This window comes from Rhinoderma darwinii, chromosome 1, assembly GCF_050947455.1.
Source record: "Rhinoderma darwinii isolate aRhiDar2 chromosome 1, aRhiDar2.hap1, whole genome shotgun sequence".
NCBI lineage: Eukaryota > Metazoa > Chordata > Amphibia > Anura > Rhinodermatidae > Rhinoderma > Rhinoderma darwinii.
Window position 1 is genome coordinate 176,462,294 of NC_134687.1, and position 22,646 is coordinate 176,484,939.

A 22,646-nucleotide genomic window follows, 5' to 3' on the forward strand; every position below is an offset into this window, starting at 1 on the left:
TTCCAGCAAAATATGCGCTCCAAAATCCAAACCTTAAGCTGAAAAGTGGCGGGTACTGCATATATATTCTATTGCATTGATTGCCACACATCCAAAAGACAATGCAATTCAAGAAAAAATAGTGGTGACACTAAAAATAAAAGCAGATGGTCTGGGATTATCAAATTTACGGGACTAATACACAGTATGTATTTTAGAACAGCTATCACACTGGTGGTCTTGCAACGCCAATAACAGCTGGGTAAAAATAGAAAGATATATTAATGGGTGCAGCTCTTTAAAGGGAACCTGTGACCAGCATTTCACCTATTGAACTCTACTCACCCTCGCTGGCCACTGCTGTCAAAAGTTCATTGCCATTATCCCCACTCCTAAACTCCTCCTCCGACTGTAAATAATGTCTGCAAACATTTTGCGCCTTTTATGGTGCTGCGCAGTGCCGATATGGACCCCGTTGTGCGCACGCACCAGAACAGGACATTGATGTACAAGCGCAGGATTTCTTGTGTGCTGAGAGGAGGTGAGGAGCTGTCAATCAAAAGTAAGGAGGCGGGGTTAACTCGGAAAAGCTTGAGGAATGAAGATATGAGTCTTTTCAAACGGAGATATGACTCATTTATGCTCATTAGCATACAGTGCAGACACAAAAAAACTGGATACTAAAGGTACAGGGCCTATTTAGAAGATAATTATAGGTTACATAAAAATGATTTTTCACCCACTTCCACCAGGTATTGCTGGTTTAATAGGTGAAATGCTGGTGAAAGGTTCCCTATAACCCCTTCCCGCTGTGGCCACTTTTGACCTTCCTGACAGAGCCTTATTTTTCAAATCTGACATGTGTCACATCATGTGGTAATAACTTTGGAATGCTTTTACCTATCCAAGTGATTCTGAGATTGTTTTCTCGTGACATATTGGACTTTATGTTAGTGAAAAAAATTAGTCGATAAATTCAATATTTATTGGTGAGAAACCAAAATTTTTTGAACATTTGCAAAAATTATAATTTTTCTAAATTTAAATGTATCTGCTTGTAAAACAGATAGTAATACCAGACAAAATAGTTACTAGTTAACATTTTCCACATGTCTAATTTATGTTTGCAATGTTTTTTGAACGTCCCTTTATTTTTCTAGGACGTTACAAGGCTTAGAAATTTATCAGCTATTTTTTTCAAGGACCAGTTCAGCAAAAGCAAAGTAGATGTGAAATTTACAAATGAAATTTTTTTTTGCAGAAATTCATTTTGAATTCATTTTTTTATGTAAAACAGAAGGTTTCACAAGAGAAACGCAACTCAATAAAGCCCAGATTCTGCAGTATTTAGAAATATCCTACGTGTGTTTAGTACATATCCTACTTGCCAGTCGAGGAGCAGAAGGTAGGCCAGTCAGCGGGATAAAATGTGCCATCTTTGAAAACCGGTCCACCACCACCCAGACAGTATTTCATCCACCTGATGGAGGGAGGTCAGTGACAAAGTCCATTGCAATGTGCTGCCAAGGGGTATTGGGTACAGGCAGAGGTTGAAGCAGACCGGCAGGCTTGGAGTGAGCAACCTTTTTTGAAGCACACACAGTGCAGGAAGAGACAAAGCCCACAACATCTTTGGGCAGCGTGGGCCACCAGAAATGACGAGTTATCAGGTCTCGAGTCTTACGAACACCCGCGTGTCCAGCCAGTTTGGAGCTGTGTCCCCAGCAAAGGATTCTCCTCCTGCCTGCCAACCGCTCAAAAGTCCTCCCCAGAGGGATGTCTCTAACTTGCAGGGGATTAGCCGTAATAATGCAGGACGGGTCTATGATACATTAGTGGGACTCCACAATATCCTCTATTTTAAACGAGCTGGATAGGGCATCGACCCTCACATTTTTGTCAGCAGGACGGTAGTGGAGCACAACTTGGAAACAGGTGAAGAACAGCGACCACCTGGCTTGACGAGGGTTTAGCCTTTGAGCCGATTGGAGATAGCTGAGGTTCTGGTGGTCGGTGTATATCAGGATGGGATGAGCTGCGCCCTCTATAAAGAGATGTCTCCACTCCTTCAGAGCCAATTTGATCGCCAGTCGCTCCCGATCCCCAATAGAGTAATTGTACTCTGCAGTAGAAAAAAGTCTCGAGTAGTAGCCACATACTACTGCCTTTCCTTTGGTGCTCCACCTGCACCAAGAGAAGAGGTGTCCACCTCCAAAGAAAACTGCCGAGATACGTCAGGATGATGGAGGATCGAGGCTGAAGTGAAGGCCTTTTTGAGACGAATAAATGCGAACTCTGCCTCTGGAGTGCACACCTTGGAGTTCACACCCCTCTTGCTAAGGGTAGAGATGGGAGCTGTCAGTGATGGGAAGTTTGAGATAAACTGCCGGTAGAAGTTGGCGAATCCCAAAAAACCCTGTATGGACCGCAGGCCCTGAGGGCGTGGCCATTCCAGGAAGACCGCGAGAGCGTTACACAGACCAAAGGTCATCACCAGCTATTCATAGTGCCCGTCTCAAGTGTTGAATGCAGTTGTCACCTTGACGGATTCAGATCAAATTGTAAGTACCACACAAGTTTAGTTTAAAGAAAATCCTGGCTCCTCGTATGCGGTCAAACAGTTCGGATATTAGTGGCAACGGGTATTTTTTCTTGATCGTGATCTGGTTGAGACCACGGTAGTCAATGCAAGGTCGAAGAGATCCGTATTTCTTCTTAACGAAGAAGAACCCAGCCCTGGCCGGGGAGGAAGACTTTCATATGAAACACCTCTCCAGATTCTCCTTGACATAGGCCGACATGGACTGAGTTTCTGCCAAGGAGAGAGGATATACCCGTCCCCAGGGAGGAGAAGCGATAGGAACCAGTTCAATCGGTGTGGTGGAGGAAGCATCTCAGATTCCTTTTTGCTGAAGACGTCTGCAAACTGGGAATAATTAGTCGATAATCCCGCTAATGACTGAAGCTGAGGAGGCTGGACAGGATGTATCTGTAATAGGCAGCGGTGGGGACATTTGGGACCCCATTAGAGAACTTCTCCTGAATTCCAATCCAGGACTGGAGCATGCAACTGGAGCCGAGGCAGACCCAGCAAAACCGGATTGATGGCTTTAGGCAAGACAAGGAATGTAATTAGTTCAGTGTGAAGAGCTCCAACTTGGAGCTTCAGTGGCTTGGTCTCAGACACGATCGGATCGGGCAGAGGAAGACCATTCACCGAGGCAATAGCCAAAGACGTCTCCATAGGAGCAGTCGGCAACTGCAGATGATCCACTAAATCTTGCGGGATGAAGTTTGCCGCGGATCCTGAGTCCAGATAGGTATAGACCCGGTGCATCTTCTCGCCGGACACTATGATCACGGGGATGTGCTATTTGGAAAAGAGTCTTTTATTTAGCGCCCTTCCACTTAGGGTTGTCTCTCCAACCAAACCTAGGGACTGGAGTTTTTTGTTTTTTGGGGACACAAATGCACAATATGGCCTCCGAGGCCGCAATACAGACATAGTTCCGAAGTGCGTCTGTGTTGTTTTTCTTGGACAGACAATTTGAGTTGGTCTACTTTCATAGACTCTTCAGGTGGAGTAGCTAATGAGGGCAACAGTGGTTGCCGAAATGTAGGAGCCAGCCTAGGAAGTCTTCTGGACCGGCATACCTCTTGAGACTATTCCTGAATCCGCATGTCAATCCGGGTGGCTAGAGCAATGAGGTAATCTAGGGTAGAGGTCAGGTCTCGAGTGGCAAGCTCGTCTTTGATCTCAGAGGATATACCCTGCCAGAATGTGGCCACTAATGATTGTTGTTCCAGGTCAGCTTGGCTGCCAGGGTACGGAACCGAATGGTGTACTCGCCCACAGAGTTGTCTCCTTGGCACAGGGTCAGCAGGGATGGAGCGGCTCAAGAGACTCGTTCAGGTTCCTCAAATACTTTGCAGTTTGTTTGTAGGAAGCACTGTAAGTCACGGGTCTCTGGTCCCTTACGTTCCAAATGGGATTCGCCCATGCCAGGGCTTTACCAGCCAGGAGAGAGACTATGAATGCGATCCTAGCACTATCGGAAGGAAATGCTCTAGCATGTAGGCTGAAGTGGATCTGGCACTGGTTCAGAAATTCCCTACAGGCCCTCGCATCTCTGTCGTACCAAGGAGGTAGTGGCAGCGAGAATTGGAAGTCAGCACTGGTACTGGCAGGAGGTGTAGCAAGAGGAACAGCCAGAGCAACAGGAGCAGGTGCTGTGGCGGCTACAGCTTGTGCATCCAACCGATGTGCAATGGAATTCACCGCCAGGAGGAGTTGGTCCTGTCATGACCTAAGGTCACAAATGTCTGCCTGCATGGCTTGTGACGTCATCATGTTCTTGGGTTGGCCAGCGGGGTCCATGGCCTGAGCGTACTGTCACGATCTGAGGGTGTGTGGACCCATTGGGCCGCACCGTGATGGCAGCTGGCCAAACTACAGTGTACCAAGCCAATATATATAGCCCCAGCACAAAGGTACCTTTAATAGTCCAGACAGAAGCAATGGCTAGGCACAGATGGGATCTTGACGGCAGGTGATGCAGAAAAGACAGATGACACCAGACGTAGTGTAACACAGCAGACGTGGCCGATGGCAGATTTTGACTCCAACACTATAGCGGGCACAGGAACAACTACAACACAGGATTCAGGATACAGGTAGCATGGCACGGGAACAGGATAACACTAAGGGACCATTTGCAAGACTAACAGAGGAATACAAACAACGCTCAGGCAAGGAGTGAAAGGGCGGAGCCCTTCTTATAGTCCAGGGTGATCATGGGCTAATTACTGATGATATACATATGCGCGCACTGGCCCTTTAAGACCGGACGCGAGTGTGCGCGCGCATCCTACGGGACACAGCAGAGTGGAGCGGAAGTGAGCGCTGACGTCTCCTGGGGAGCAGATGGGGACCAGCGCTCACAAGTCCATGGCTGCGGCCGTCGAGGGGTGAGTAATCCCGACGGTCCATGGCCGTGGATGTAACAAAAATTACTTTTGTAAAAATAATTTATTTTTTCTGTCGCCATGTTGTGAGAACCTTAACTTTTTAATTTTTTAGTCGACGGCGCTATATGAGGGCTTGTTTTTTGCGAGACATACTATAGTTTTTATAGGTACCATTTTTGGATACATGCAACATTTTGATCACTTTTTATTCCAATTTTTGGAGGACAAAGTGACCAAAGAAACAGCAATTCTGGCAGTATTTTTTAGTTGTTTTTTTTACGACATTCAATGCGCATGACAAAATAACATAATTGTAAAGGATCTGCCAGGCACAGCTTCTGTGTCAACGCCCATAGGTAATCAGTCTGCACCTGCTTCTATGTCTGTGAGACAGACTCCATCTTCCACCACTCAGGATGGCAGGCTTAGGAGTGGGAGAGCCTATCACAGCCTGGCCAGACGGAGCTAGCTCCCGCCCTCTGTCTATTTATACCTGCCTTTCCTGATCCTCCTTGCTTGTGATTCTTCTCGTTTGGTTTCCTGGCCCTGCTGCAGCTTCTAGAACTATTTGTCCCTGCTTCATACTGACCCTGGCTTACTGACTACTCTCCTGCTCTGCGTTTGGTACCTCGTACACTCCTGGTTTGACTCGACTTGTTCACTACTTTCCTGCTCTGCGTTTGGTACCTCGTACACTCCTGGTGTGATTCGGCTCGTTCACCACTCTTGTTGCTCACGGTGTTGCCGTGGGAAACTGCCCCATTTCCCTTAGCTTCTGTGTACCCTTGTCTGTTTGTCTGTCGTGCACTTATTGAGCGTAGGGACTGTCGCCCAGTTGTACCCCGTCGCCTAGTGCGGGTCGTTGCAAGTAGGCAGGGACTGAGTGGCGGGTAGATTAGGGCTCACTTGTCTGTTTCCCTGCCCCCATCATTACAATAATATTTTTATAGTTCAGGTCATTACGGACGCGGCGATACCAAATATGTATGGTTTATAATTTTTTGTCAATAATAAATGACTTGATAAGTGGAAAAGGGTCTATTGTGTTTTATTTCATTACTTTAAACTTTTATTTTATTTTTTACAACTTTTATTTTTACTTTTTTGACACTTTTTTTTAGTCCCACTAGGTGACTTGAAGGTCCAACTGTTTATTGATGTTCTAATACATTACACTACCTATGTAGTGCAATGTATTAGAACTGTCAGTTGTTCACTGACAGCAAGCCAATCAGGCTCCGCAACCAGGCGGGGTCTAATCGGCTTCCGTAATGGCAGACAAAAGGCCATTGTTAGGCCCCCTGTTGCCATAGTAGCAGTCGGCAGCCTTACCATCGCAAGGCAGGACTGCTGATTTACTACAAACCACTAAGATGCAGCGATCGCTTTCGATCACTGCATCTAATGGGTTGATGGCAGGGATCGGAGCTATCTCTGGTTCCTGCCGATACAGCAGGGTAACATACAGCGGACACCCACTTGCCGATGGTACCGGAAGCCTTTTATGCCCCGCCTCCGAGCAGGGCATAGGAGGCTTCCATTGCTGGCAGACCGGGAGGCCAGTATTAGACCTCCGATTGCCATTGCATCCACCGGCAACCCAGCGATCATGTTGCTGGGGTGCCGGTGGCTAAAAACCCCTCAGATGCTGCGATCTCTATTGAACGCCGCATCTGAGGGGTTAATTGGCCAGATCGGAAGCTAGCTCCGGTCCAGGCCGTTACATCAGGGTGTCAGCTGTAACTTACAGCTGGCACCCGGCGGTGATGGTGCGGGCTCAGCTCCTGAGCCCGCACTATCACCATGACGTAATTGTACTGCGCTTTGCAAGAAGCCCTGCCCGGCAGCACCGTTTATATACGGCGGATGTTGGGAAGGGGTTCTAGACTGATTGCTCCCTTCTGGAAACTTATAACCAGAACTTCTTATCTATCTTCCATACAAACCTCAGACAAGGTATAGAATGTTTTTGTTACTACCTCTGCTTAAAAATTTGATTGCCACTTTGACCAAATTCCTCTAGGTTTTATTGAGGACAATATTCCTAACTTAGATCTGGAGAACTGGAAAACATACAATATGTCTACAGCAGAAGATTCTACATGATTCTACAGGGACAACTAATTTCACATACCTGAAAGACAACTATCAGATACCCAATAGAGATTTTGTGAAATTTTTACAAATTAGAGAGTTCTTACAAAAAACAACGAACCACTTAAACCAATGCTCAAACCTGGTATATTACTATAATGAGGGATATCATTGTTTTACAATTAAATTGGAACAAAGTCTGAGCTATTTAAAAAAAAATTACATAAACAACTGGGAAGGAGAACTAAATATTAGGGTATGTTCACACGGCCTATTTTTAGACGTAATTCGGGCGTTTTACGCCTCAAATTAAGCCTGAAAAAAACGCCCCTAATACGCCTAGAAACATCTGCCCATTGCTTGTAATGGGTTTTACAATATTCTGTTCCCACGAGCCTTTATTTTACGCGTAGCTGTCAAAATATGGCGCATAAAATGACGGCTCGTCAAAAGAAGTGCAGAACACTTCTTGGGACATTTTTGGAGGCGTTTTTGATTGACTCCATTGAAAAACAGCTCCAAAAACGGCTGTAAAAAACGCTGCGAAAAATGCGAAATGTTAAAAAAAGTCTGCAAATCAGGAGATGTTTTCACCTGAAAACAGCTCCGTATTTTCAGACATTTTTGCTCACTGCGTGTGAACATACCCTTACTATTACTACCAAAGGGTGGCAATCCGCACTTCATATGATATACAAATCATTCAGGCGCATCTCACATCAAAAAGCTGCTATTAAAACCTGCCTAAGGCAGTACTACACCCCAGCTAGACTCAACAGGATCCTCCCCTTATGTCCACATACCTGCTGGAGGAACTGTGTAAAAACAGGATCACTGTCATATTTTATGCTACTGTAACAAAATACAACCTCTCTGGCATGCAACACGAAGAATAATCCTTAACCTTCTCCAACAAGATGTAAACGTAAACCCGAGTATGACTTTGCTTTTTAAGGGAACAAATGCTTTTCCCTCTGACTGCACAACTGAAATAGCACACCTCATGTCCACCAAACTAATTACCAGATACTGGAAAAACCCAGTGCAATCCCACATACAAGAAGTGATATCTCACTTTAAAGGGAACCTGTCACCAGCATTTCACCTATTGAACTTTACTTATCCCTCACTGACCGCTGCTGTAAAAAGTTAATTGCTGCCGTCTCCTAAACTCCTTCTCCGACTGTAAATATCGGTCTGCAAACATTTTGTGCTTTTTATCGTAATAATCCGGTGTCTCTTTGTGTGCACACACTAGAATAGGACATCAATGCACAAGCGCAAGATTTTGTGTGCTGGGGGAATGCAAGGAGCTGTCAATCAAAAGTAAGGAGGCGGGGTAAACTCGGAAAGACTTGAAGAATGAAGATATGGCTCTTTTCAAACGAAGATTTGACTCTTTTCAAACGAAGATCTGACTCTTTTCTGCTCATTAGCATACGGTGTGGGAACACTAAAAAACTGAATACTAAAGCTACAGAGCCGACTAAGAAGACAATTATAGGTTATATAGAAACGATTTTTCACCCACTACCACCAGGTATTGCTGGTTTAATAGGTGAAATGCTGGTGACAGGTTCCCTTTAATACCACCTGTATCTATGAAAAGTCTTTTGGCAATCCAAATCATCACTACCCACAATTTATCCACCAGGGGGAATAGTCCATATTATGCAACCTAAAAGCATACCTAAACGTTATTACAGTCATATCTCTGTAATTTCCGCACTGGGAATGTATTTTTGTTTCCTCTTGAGTTTGTTTTTATTTCTTTTTCTTTTGTATTGATCTGGATGTCCTCCTTGATCTGGTTCAGGACAGATCATTATTTGCAACATAGCTTTTTTGAAAGTTATGATTACTGTTATCTACAAAAGAATGTTTATTGTACAAGTGTGCATGCTCTTTTATATCATTTGAAGACTTCCACGTGCTATGTGAGATGTCAAATGATATGTTGCCTTACTGTCTTTTTGCATTCGTTACATATATTTGTTTAATAATGTGATGTGATTTAACTTGTAAAACAATAACAGTTTGGATTTAAAGAGAAAACAGTGGAAAACAGTGTGTGAAAATTGCATTCATAGACACAGACGAAACAGTAAATATTTTATTGTGCTAGCAGAAAAACGGGTGAAGTAAGTCTCCTCTTATATACCTCATATAGTACTATTAATTATTAAAGTAGGTTCCACCTGTTCTCAAAAAATCAATCAAGCAAAAACGAAGTTACCAGGAGAGAGCCCATTAGCGTGGTATGTGAAGATGGCCGCCTCAACAATAGTGTTCAAGAAACACTACAGAGCATGCGTTATTCCAAGCACAGGCGCATCCAATTTGAGACAAAGATCGACGGTAATATAGCGCAGACGCATTAATGATAAGTATCATACATGCATGGTTGTCACTTGAGTATGAAAAGAAACACGGATGCACAAATTACAGAATAAGATATCACGCTTTTAAGGCATATCAATATGTCGGTTATGTACTACTTGGAGAGATTCACAATATGGGCTAAGCATACCACTGTAAACATTTTTGGAACCAAAAGAAGAGTTCACATTTTTAGTTATATAATTTGCCCATGAAAATTGGCACGTTTTTTTTCATCTCTCTGAAATGAAAATCACAACTGTTGCAGAGACTGAACAAATAAACTAAATAAAAAATAAAAAAAACATTTTAGTGGCAAGCACAAACGTAATACACAGCTTAGAAGAAACAATTATAAAGTATAGTTGAGAAAGGTTATATAGAGCACAGTCATATTTTCCAATAATACAATGTAGCTTGAGGCTATACAATAATATCCCCCCTAGTACACATGCACCTACTCTATATGGGTATACTCTATGTTAGATTTAGAAGGGCCAAAAAATATCTAATATGTCACATCATGTTTAACCCCTTAATGACCGCCTATACGTGTTTTCACGGCGGCCATTAAGGGTACTTATGCCAGAGTGCTGCCTTTTCACAGCAGCGCTTTGGCATAAGATAGCACCCCGGCAGACGCTTAAACTCTGTGTACTGAGCTACGGAGGTAGCTGAGGCCTCGGAGCACAGACCGAGGTCCTTTTTGTCCGGTCCCCAGTTCCCCCTATTAGACCCCCGATCACCCCCGTCCGCCCCCACGTACCTGATCATCAAGATGGCGTCACTGACTGTCATGTCACAATGAGAGAACACATTACACTACGTAGGTAGTGTAATGTGTTCTAGCAGCGATCAGAGCTGCAAGTTTCAATGTCCCCTAGTGGAACAAGTAAAAAAAGTAAAAAAAAAAGATAATAAAAATGTTTGAAAAAAGTGTAAAAATAAAAGTTAGGAGTTACATAAACAAAAAATAATATAATAAGTCTTTTATTATAGGAAAAATATTAACACATTAAAAAAGTTCACATATTTGGTTCGTAACAACCCCAACTATAAAACTATAATATTATTTTACCCGCAGGATGAACACCACCAAAAAAAATAAGTAAAAAAACTATGCTAACATCACTATTTTTGGTCACACCCCTTCAAAATATACAATAAAAAGTGATCAAAAAGTCCCCTGTACGCCAAAATAGTACCAATAAAAACTACAACCCGTCCCGCAAAAAACAAGCCCTTACACAGCTTTTTTGACTGAAAAATAAAAAAGTTATGGCGCTCAGAATATGGTGACACAAAAAAATAATTCTTTTATAAATAAGTGATTTTTTTTTTGGGCGGGCGCAAACGCTGCAAAATATAAAAAAATATATAAATATGGTATCGCCGTAATCGTACCGACCCGCAGAATAAAGTAAAATGGTCATTTATAGCCCAGGGGTGAACGCCATAAAACAATGAATAAAAAACATTGTCAGAATTGATGGTTTTTGGTCACCTTGCTTGCCAAAAAATTGAATAAAAAGTGATCAAAAAAAATTGCATGTACCCCAAAACGGTACCAATAAAAACTACAGATTGTCCTGCGACAAATAAGCCCTCATACAGCTCCGGTGGAGGAAAAATAAAGAAGTTCTGGCTCTCAGAATATGGCGATGCAAAATCTGTAGTGTTCCAAAAGCGGATAAGATTTGAAACCATTTATCAGTGCAGCACTGGCCACATATCTGCAGATTATTATTTATTTACCACATTATTATACAGTATTATTATGCCCCTGATGTACCCTGCACAGATTACATATGCCCCCACATTATAAACTGAAATACCAGCAAAACGCCAAACAGAACTACTACCAAGCTAAATCTGCGCTCCAAAAGCCAAATGCTGCCTCCTTCGTTCTGAGCCCTGCAGCGTGCCCAAACAGCAGTTTACTTCCACCGATATAGGATCGCCATACCCAGGAGAACCCGGTTAATATTTTAGGAGGTATTTTTCTACAGTGGCCCAAACTGGGCATAAAATATAGTGCACTAAAATGGCATATCAGTGGAAAATTGCAATTTTCACTCTGCACCAGACACTGCGCTTTAACCCCTTTGCGCACCATGACTTAATAGCATGTCATGGTGTGAGGGGTGATGTATGGAGCTGGCCAAGAACAGCGATCGCGCTGTTACAGGAGCCTGTAAAAATCATAATATACAGCACACGTCAGTGTATTGTACCAGTTATCTACTGATTACTGGTTTGAGTCCCCTAGGAGGGCTAATAAAATGTGTAAAAACAAAAGTAAATTATTATTAGTGAAAAAAAATTAATAAATATTTAAAGTAAAAAAAAAATAACCTTTTCACATTTTTTCTCTAAAGTAATGTAAAAAAAATACACAAAACTGTTATCGCTGTGTCTGTAAAAGTCCAAACTATTACAATATACCATTATTTAACTCGCACGGTGAACGCCGTCAAAAATCAAAAATTTAAAACGGCAAAATCATTGTTTTTTGGTCACCTTGGCTCTACCAAAAAATGCAATAAAAAGTGCTCAAAAAGTTGTATGCACCAAGAGGGGAGCTGGCACGGATCTTGCATAGTAGTGTAAGGCAGCCATACTGCTTCTTAGTATTGAGCCATACAATCTTCATGCACTGCTGTTCAAGCTCTGTCGGGCGCTATGTACCTTTATAAAGTCCTAAAAAACAGAGCCATAATATGGTTGTGTGCATGAGCCCTAAAGGTAATGAGAAATGTGCCGATCGCCGATCTCAGGTCACGTCACAGGGGTGAACTACACTACTGAGCTTATTAATTTACCACATAAATCCATGCCCACCTACTCTAGATGACAGGATTATGCTAAATTACTCACATAGGTTTCCAACGCCCCAATAATTTATACCACAGTATGCTAACACCACCTATACTTATCTAAGCAATAGGGGCCTACGTCTCTATGTTCCCTTAACACCAGTTACAATAACACAGGTTATCTAAATGGAACATAAAATACAGGTAACGTTCCTCACCTTCGGAAGATTAAGTTCTGTAAGACTACAAGGAAGAGACTTATAACTATTTCAAATTTAATACACAATAGTGCAGTGCAATACAAAAAATAGGTGTCAGATTAAAAGATGAAAAATATACATACAGTTACAATGCAATCAAACAGTTTATAAAAATAAAAGGGATAAAAGAAACAGAACAAAACCTTACTGATGCACAGCGGCGATATCCTGGCTGTGGGAACAGCTGAAAATATGGGCAGTCACTCCAACCGAGATATGGATCTCCAACGACTGAGGCCTCATGCATACGACCAAAAAAACTCCCGTTATTACGGGTCGTAATTACGACCCGTAATAACGGGCTCATAGACTTCTATTGGCGACGGGTGCCTTCCCGTTTTCTCACGGGAAGGTGCCCGTGCCGTTGAAAAAGATAGAACATGTCCTATTTCAGGCCGTGATAACGGCACGGACAGTCCATAGAAGTCTATGGAGCTCTCGTAATGACGGGTGGCTACATGTGTGCACCCGTCATTACGGCAGCATTGCTAAGCGACGTCAGTAAATAGTCACTGTCCAGGAAGCTGAAAGAGTTAACTGATCGGCAGTAACTCTTTCAGCACCCTGGACAGTGACTACCGATCAGTATAAACCTGTAAAAAATAAATATAAATAATATAAATAAAAATAAAAGACGTTCATACTTACCGACAACTTCCTGCTTCCTCCAGTCCGGTCTCCCGCCCGTTGCCTTGGTGACGCGTCCCTCTCGACATCCGGCCCGACGTCCTGGATGACGTTTCAGGCCATGTGACCGCTGCAGCCAATCACAGGTCAATCACAGGCTGCAGCGGTCACATGGACTGCCGCGTCATCCATGGATGTCGGGCTGGATATGAAGAGAGGGACGCGTCACCAAGACAACGGCCGGGTAAGTATGAATTTCTTTAACTTTTATTACAGAAAAGGCTGTCCCTTCTCTCTATCCTGCACTGATAGAGAGAAGGGGCTGCCGATTAGTGCAGTGCTATTTTGCCGCCAAAAACGTGCTCGTAAATACGGGTGGAATACGTGTGACACCGGACCCATATTTACGGGCACGGGTTCGTAAATACTGGTGCAAAACGGGTGGAATACGTGTGACACCGGACCCGTATTTACGCCAGTATTTACGGGTGGGAAAAAATACGGTCGTGTGCATGAGGCCTGACACTGACCCTCACTTCTCCTGGCATTTTAAACTCAGTTTTTCCCTCCAGTTCACTGGCTGGTGATGTCACTGAGAGGAGGCTGTTCATATGATAATGAAGCGTACTCCTCCCATTACACAGTTGTATTTCTATAGAGAAACATAAAAGTGGTCATGTGTTCTTGCAGGAATCTCCTGGAAATATAATATTACCTGCATTCACCTGTGCAGACATTTACCAACCAGGAAATATCAAACACCACTATATTAGGCCCATGTTTGTAGCCAATAGCCAATTTCACGTACTTCCTCTGGGTGTATGGATGTGAATTTGACATATATGTGAGGGCTTTTTCCCCTGATCATAACTAGCTATGTGGGTCACTACAAATATCAATTATGATGGGGTTTGCCTTGATGTATCATATTTTCTTTGAAACATGTAACAATGGCCTATGCTTACCTTGTCCACATGGCAGACACACCACAGGCAACCATTTGCATAGCTTTAGATGTTTGGTCAGGATGTGAGGGCAATTACCTCCAGCCCTAGGTGAGAATGCTATCTAAGATTAGATACAAGCCCTGGTGACAAATTCTTAATCAGCACATCTCGCACCTTGGTGAGGATAGGGCCAATTAAACATTTGTCAGACAGTGGACATCCTTTGATAGCCAAAGATCTGCATTTCTTCTGTAAATCAGATGTATCTTCTGTGTCAGAAGGAGTTATGAACTGACCTCCTAATAACCTTACTTTGATGATATTACCTATAACACCACAAGAAACGTAACCAAGAATACATTTTATTTTCCTGTATCACTCTAATCACATAAAAAAAATGTGGAGCATGTTTTTTTGGGATCACCTGTCAGTGATGATAGCAGATTAAGAGGTGAGGCAATTAAAAAAAACAAGGGTCTCAGAGTAACATGTGTTCATATCAATAATTTTACAAATGTGATACATCTTATCAGCTCCATATCAAGACAGCAGCAAGTATTATTTTCTATCATTCTGCTCCGGATGTCATATCCTGCAGGAAGCTGCTAAAAGAGATGATAGAGATCACTTGAGAAACATAGAAGTGCCAAGATGACAACAAGCCAGTCATTTGCGGAGAGTACAGTCAAGTAATATGTGATGGTTCTGTGCGCTACTCATTTTATCTTTACATGGCATAGAATCAGATAATCTGTCACAAATATTTGGGGTGTCAGAAGAACTAGACATATACCTCTCTTGTAAATTTTTAAATGATCAGAAATGTTACAATTCTCTTCCTTGTTTTCCACATTTTAGGTACCAAATTATTGTGGTTCTGTTTGTGTACTGCTTCCCATTACTTGTCATGGGCATAACATATACAATTGTTGGAATAACGCTGTGGGGAGGAGAAATACCTGGGGACACATCTGATAAATATCATGAACAGCTCAGGGCAAAAAGAAAGGTAAGGTATTGTTGTTGTTGTTGTTGTTGTTGTTGTTGTTGTTGTTTTATTTTATTTCTTATTTGTGTCTATTTCTGAAAAACAAATTCCTTTTGTATTTTTGAGAACTTTATGTTGATGTATTTCTAGTAGCATTTATTTTATTTTGTTACATAGTATAAAATAGAAATGGAATACCATAGTTAATATATCAAAAGGCTGCAGACTGTAATAAATTACGCATCAGGTTTTATCCTTAACGCACAGCTTTCCCTTCAGTATCCAAACATAACAGCAATTCTTACTCGTAATAAGCACTTTGTTCTTGACTGATGTTTAAAATGTTTTATGACTCTATAGGAAGAAATTGTCTAGCCTTTACCATCCATTTTCACTTCTGCTTACCTTCTTATTTTACCTCAAAGAGATTCTGTCAGTGCCATATAAAAGGGAGGAAGGTTGTTACAGGGCCACAATTCCCGTTCACCATCAAAAGGACTGGGAACCTGGTGCTTAAGCCTTGTTGTATACCCCAAATAATGAGAGTAGTAAAGTGATACTCCAGCCGCTAACCATTGAAATTACTACATTGCAGGCAGCAGGGAGTGTACTGGTACGTACCTATTGCCTTTTCTGTTGACATGTAGAACGAGAATGCAGGATAATGGCATGGCCGCTTCACATTATTGTTTCTGTGTATGTTTGTCACTGGGGGGCCACATTATTTTTAGGAATTTTAGGAAAGCAAAAGATGAAAGGTTGTCAAGTTATCGCCGGATAGTATAAGTCCTGACAATTTCTAAATTGTGAGACCCCCTTTTGTCCTATAAGCTGTCAAAATATCCAATACTACAACTCTAATGAAAGTAGCATACTGATTATTGGCTTACCCCAGGGAATGGCTTAGATATTCTGACAGCTAACACAGTGCCAAATGGATCAATGGCCTCCGGAAAGCAACGGGACTCACTTGAGTTAGAACAGCAGAGAAGGTCTTTAATGAGAGGTAACATTACTGACTGTCAAGTGTGAACATATTATATTGCAACTTTAAATAGGATTAAACTTTGAGCTTTAGATTTAAGTCTTCTTCTGGGGAAACTACATGTATATATTAAGGGGTAAGCTAGATAACATTTCCATAAGAAAGGTTTACTATCTAAAACACTTTCCTTAGCCTTTGGAAGTGGTTTTAATAACAGCGCTTCAAATAATTTCAAGTTTACCAACTGTTGCTCTCCAAATTCATCATCACACAAGAATCTCTAAACTGTCTAATTTACATTTGTGTGCTGAGCTGTCCATCGGATTTAGCTTTAACTGATGCTCCTTCAACTGAAAAGCGAGTAAAATGTTTCCGTTTCCACTTTCTAGGGTTACCTATCAAAAAAAGAGTAGTCTTTTATAATCAAAAATATATTTCCAAATATGTTTAGAAATTCTTTTTGTGGAATAATGGGCAACTCTAGTTGCCAAAAAGTGCATGCTAGAGCCCCATAAAGTGCCTAGATCTTAACAGAACACCACATATGACTAGCTTTTCTTGTAAAATGTACTACTGCCATAAATAAAATTGCAGGTTAATAATGTTGAGATTCAGCAAACCATTGAACATTGTCCTGTAGAAACAGGCAAGAGCCTTCCCCAAACTGTTGCGCCCCGAAATTGAAAACTGATATTTCTCTGGACTGACATTGTCTGTTGTCAGTCAGGCTGCCACTTAATACTTCTGTGCCTGTATTTTCTCTGTGTTTGGTAAAATCGAATTAAAACTGTAAAGACTAGCAATGGGACCACTAAAAATTTGAGGCTGGGTAGTAATTTTCATCTGACAGAGCACTAGAAACTATAGCAATTAAACGTGTTTGTTCGTTTGTTACAGACAATTTTCTCGTGTCACAAAGGGTACGTGGACCCACTGGGCCGTACCGCCTTGATAGTATGGCAGCTGGCCAACAGGACACGGGTCACAGTCAATAGTTCGTATAGTGTACCTGTGGTAACTCAGACAGTAGCAAGACAGGCTTGGCTGGGACTAGGCAGCAGGCGCCAGGCGTGGTGTAGCAGGACAGGCGTGGAACACAGCACAGTGCGACTTCAGCTCAACATCGCACTTGACCAGGATAGCAAGGGATACAGGTTACAGGTAGCAAGAACGGGGAACACTGGGAACTGGAAAACTCTAGTAGACCATTTGCATAGACATACTAGGATAACGACAACAAGGCTCAGGCAAGATAGGAATGGGCAGAGCCCTTCTTATAGTCCAGGATGCTCTAGAAGCAATCGGCTCAATCTCACACCATTGTGCGCTCCAAGGCTGACTGAGCTTGCGAGCGCACCCTTGTGGTCATTGTGGAACAGGATGGCCGCATGTGCAGACATCTCTGGAGAGAAGGGCGTCGACCGGATGGAAGGAGTTCGTGGTCAGCGACCACAGATGTTACAACTTGTCATATTGTCTGCCTCATTAATAGATAGTATATTTAATTCCCATTCAGAATATTTTTTTTTAAATGCTTTCTAAGAATTGATACTCAATATCTAAGGGTTACATGATTATAATCTTTGGGGATGAATTTGACTTTAACATTTTTAATTTAAAAATATGAACAGCAACAAACATTAGTCTGGTAGGTAAGTTTAGAACACACAGGTGCACAGCTCGAACAACATAGGCCAATGGTTCCAATCCAATTTCACTAGGTAAAACGTAATGCATCGAGGCACACGTAGCCACCCACTGCTTTAATGCTTTCACAACACCCCCGAGCTCCTATACGGATGAGCATTTTTTTGATGTTGCAGGATTGCATTCAAATTCACAGTTTCCATACTTGGTCTTTCTAACAAGAATAGCAGGAGTCTGTATATGTAGTTGCTTGGAAAATATTGATAATAATGAAATTTTTTCCTTTCGTTATAGAGCTGACTTTACAACAAACTCACAGCATAAGTTTTAGGGCTACATTTCGAAATGGAAGTAATAGTAAATTGTACGTAAATAGTACGTAAAAAGTTCTCACTTCATTGCATTTTGCTTAACTATTATTTAAAGAGCATTAGTAGTAATTGTTTAAAAATATTTTGATGAATTATTATATAAAGGAATAGCACGACTAGGAATTATTTAGGCCTCATGCACACGACCGTAGTGTTTTTCTAGTCCGCAAATTCCAGGACCGTGTTCCGTGAAATGTCCTCCGCAGTTCATCCGTATGTAATCCGCAGTTCATCCGTATGTAATCCGCAAAATGCGGATAAAAAAAAAAGCCTAGGTAAAACAGGATGACGACAGAACTCATTCCCGGTCGTCGCCTAGCAACACTTCCGCAAATCCGCAAACTGCGGTTGACACACGGAGGTGTACCCGCATTTTCCACGGGCCCATTGACTTCTATGGGCATGTCCGCATCGAATTTGCGGGCCGTAATAAGACATGTCCTGAGTTTGTGCGGCACGGATTTGCGGACATGCGGGGACCCGTGAAAACACGGATAGTGTGTATGGGCCCATAGAAATGAATGGGTCCGCAATTCTCCTGTGCATTTTCGTGGGAATTGCGGACGCAAAAACACGTTCGTGTGCATGGGGCCTTAGACTTTTATAAATTACTATATTGTAATAATTATTGCTACAGTTTCTGTAAAACAGGTGCGGGTTTATATAAGGGGGAACCACCACTTTTATAAATATGCCGTTTTTTTGTTCCAAAATTCTGTTCTGACCATTTTCATAATATACATACTCCTTATCAAAGGAATATATAAATGCAAGAAAAATACAAGCTGGAACTGTCCATTTATTTAGAATACAAGGTGGAACTGTTCATTGAATTAAGTGGTTTTCTGGTTTATGACATCAATATATAATCAGTTATACTACTTTCTATTATACTTTGTGTTTCAAATCCTTATCATTTTCAAGTTTTTTGCTGCCAGTGGTTTAAAGCTGTGGATGAAAATGGTGAAGAATTGAAACACAAAGTATATAAGAAAGATGTATAACTTTTCATTATTTAGTGATTAAGCTAGATACTTAGTAAGTTCTCTTGTCCGTTATCCCAGATTAATTAACAACAATTAAAAATGAACTATTCCTCTTTCTGAGAGCAGCCAGCGCACTACCCAACCACTGCATATGCTTGGTAGTAGTATTTATACTGTTAAGATACAAATGTGCAAAAACAGACACTTTAACCCATTTCCAAGCAGCAAATGTTCAAAAACAGATTTGAAAATCTGCAGCTGGCCTCAACTTTGTGAGGATTTTTTTTTCTGCTGCATGTGCATGGGGTGTCCTTAAATGCATTGAACTGTTCTCCAGTTGAAGAATTTTTAAAAGTATATACTGATGGCCTATTAATAGGATGTGTGATCGGTGGTGGACCAAACCCTCAGACCCCCAATAATCCGCAGAAAAAATGAGACTTGAACGGAGCTGAGCTGCTGTACCAGACAGAGCCATACGTATCTCTTAATAAACATTGATGGGCTGTGGAGCTCACTGGAGGGACTAGGCCTATTCATTCTGCTTTTATTAACCATTAATGTTTACTTATGGAAAACCCTCTTTAAATTCCAGCAATCACAAAATGTTTAACTGATGACAATACCAATGGACTAATAACTTACATTAAGTGTATCTTAGATTAGGTGTCATTGTCTAACATTCATTCGTCAAAGTAGTTTTTGACACATTTTCTAGGGTATTAAAATGTTTGTCACAGAGAAAAAAGCTGCAACAAGTGTAACAAGTGTCGATGATGTCAGCATTCATTTTTTAAAGAAATTGACAACCTATACATTGTGTGTCTAAGAGGCAATGCATGACTTTGATGTCTTTGGTTTGCCTTGAATCTCTGACTTGTGCACCACCCCCTCAGGCCAGTCACTAGGCCTGATACAGTGTATCCGTTTTCCCTAAAGTTTTCCCTAAGGCCTCATGCACACGACCGTGTTCGGTCCGTGATATACGGTCCGCATGTCGGCCGCTTGACCCGGACCGTACAAAGTACAGGGAGCCGGGCTCCTAGCATCATACTTATCTATGACGCTAGGTGTCACTGCCTATCCACGTAACTACTGTCACACACTAAAACATGATTACAGTACGGGACAGTAGTTCCGCGGACAGGCAGTGACCCCTATCGTCATAGATAAGTGTGATGCTAGGAGCCCGACTCCCTGCACTGTGTTCGGTCCGGGACATGCAGCCGACATGCGGACCGTATATCACGGACCGAACACGGTCGTGTGCATGGGGCCTTAGGCTGTAGTCACACACACCGGTTACTCACATTTTCAAATGGCATTGTATGCACGTTTGTTTTTGTTTTTTTTGCTGCATTTAAAGAGGATCTGTCACCAGTTTATCAATTCCCTGTCTCCTAGCTAATGTATTAGGCGCTTTGCTGCTCATAACTATATGTGATTTGTTTAAAAAACTTTTATTATTTGCAAAGTTGTGAGCATTTTTCTAAATATGCTAATGTGGCTCTAATAGTCAAATAGGAGGTGACTCTTTCTTTTCACTCTGGGCGGTATAATGTTTTCTGTATGACGCTGTCCAATCACCATACAGCTTCTCCGCCTTCTCTGCCCAGCAACACAGCGTGATCATATAATATACAGCTTCCATTCCCGACTGTGTATTCAACTGCCGATATCTCCGGTTGTTCACAGCTGGAACTGCGATCTTGGTGTCATATGAAAGATTAGAATCTCATCTTTGATATGCCACCACCGCTGTTCTAGGTGGTTCACAGCCCGAGATATGGCTGTTTGAAGTGATCCCTTCCCTCTAGAATGTCTCTCACACTGTGTGAAGCAGCTTCATGCTGATTGGACCGTCAGAGGCTATGAGGTAGCTTCACCTCAGGAGAATCGCTGCTGTTACCTCCCAGTTGTCTAATAAAGGCTCATTTACATATTTAGAAAATTGCTCATAACTTTGCAAAAAATAAACGTTTTTGAAAACAAATCACATTGTAGTCATCAGCATCATAGTGCCTATGATATTAGTTAGGAGATAGGGAATTGATAAACTGGTGACAGAGCCTCTTTAAAGTCTATAGTAAAATATGAAGAAACCTACATACACAGCATTTTGGTATGAAGCATTTTTAGAGCGTTTTTTTAATGTCTGTTAGGTTTTTTTCAAAATGAAGCATGCTCTAGTCTTTATTTTCCTACAGATTTCTTTATAGGATTTTAAAAACGCCAGAAAAAAAGCACATGTAAAAAACACCATTAAAAATGCATGGCATTTTTTAAATGCGTGTTAAAATACCAAAAAGGGTGTGTGAAGGAGGCCTTCTTGTTGTTCTGACAAAAATGTTAAGACATGTCAGTGATTGTGTAATGCAGAGCTGACCCAGATCATTTTAAACTACAAAAAAAATTGGCAGAAATGTACAATAGAAAATAGTTACCAATTGTGGTCTCTAATGACATATTGCTTATAGACTATTTTTTTATGGATGATTTTGATTCCTGCAGGACCCGCTAGCACCGAATCCGTCAGTCCCATGGACCTGACGGTTACAGGATTCAGCATAAAATACAGCTGCTCTGTTTACAGGATACAAAACAGCTGTATCTCAAAAAGTAAAAATAATTTTTAATGAAAACGAAAGTATAAATTTGCACAAAACACACGGACCTTTATATTTAAAAAAATAATTTATTTGGAAGGTGTACAGAGCCTTTAATATATTTCAAAAAAGATATTCTGCATAAGTTTTGGAGTTTTAGCATGTTCTCATAATATTAACAGCCAGAAAGGGAACCCACTAGGGGTCAGGGAAACATATTCATTAAAAATATTTCTAATCAATATAGTGTGTTTTTTTCCCCATATACTGAGCGTAACAGAAAACAGCAATGTGCACTTTTTATATTTGCTTTAGCCTTTCAAACTTGTCAATACCATAATGATATTTTATGTCTGATCAAGCTTGCTGCAATGTGTAAGCAATCTATGCTGAGCAGGCTGAAAATCATAGTTTGTGAGTACTACAGATATACATAATGGAAAAATTTCTTTCATCATTTATTAGGCTGAGTTGAAGGCTGAAAGACACTCCAGAAATAATAAACAAAATTTCATTTGATAGTGTTTTTACTTTGAGTAGAGCTTTCATTCGAGTATTTCTTGCTATGTACATATCCAGCTAAAAGGGAAATGGTAATAAAATCAAAATATTTGCTTTGTGTCGATATTTCCACCAGGAAAAGGAAAACAACAGTGAATCGCGGTGCAAAGCAACAAATGAACCTTTGGCTTAAATGTTCTAATATTGAATTAAAACACATTGTTGGTTGCCCTTGGATTACTAAGATTACTGTTTTTATGTTGCATGTTTTTTTCCCCCCTTTGGTTAAGACACTTCTCTTTATTTACATATATTCAGAGCTGCTTAAAATCAATTATTTTAGACTCTCTTCTAGCCCCTCATATTGCAGCCACAGGTGCTATAACGCTCTCTATACGACTATTAGCCCAAAAGCGCACCTGGATACTGGTTCTCGGCTAAGTCAGAACTGGGGTGACAACTTCAGAACCTTGACACAGAGTAGTACAGCAT

At 41.4% G+C, this 22,646-nt stretch overlaps 1 protein-coding gene across 1 annotated transcript in view; it reads left to right on the top strand.

Moving 5' to 3' along the window:
* Nucleotides 1-22,646, top strand: part of TACR3 (tachykinin receptor 3) — a 154,489-nt gene that overhangs the window by 76,474 nt on the left and 55,369 nt on the right. Inside the window, exon 3 of the mRNA XM_075860611.1 lies at nt 14,929-15,079. Coding sequence (XP_075716726.1) covers nt 14,929-15,079 — 151 coding nt within the window. The remainder of the gene's footprint in view (nt 1-14,928; nt 15,080-22,646) is intronic.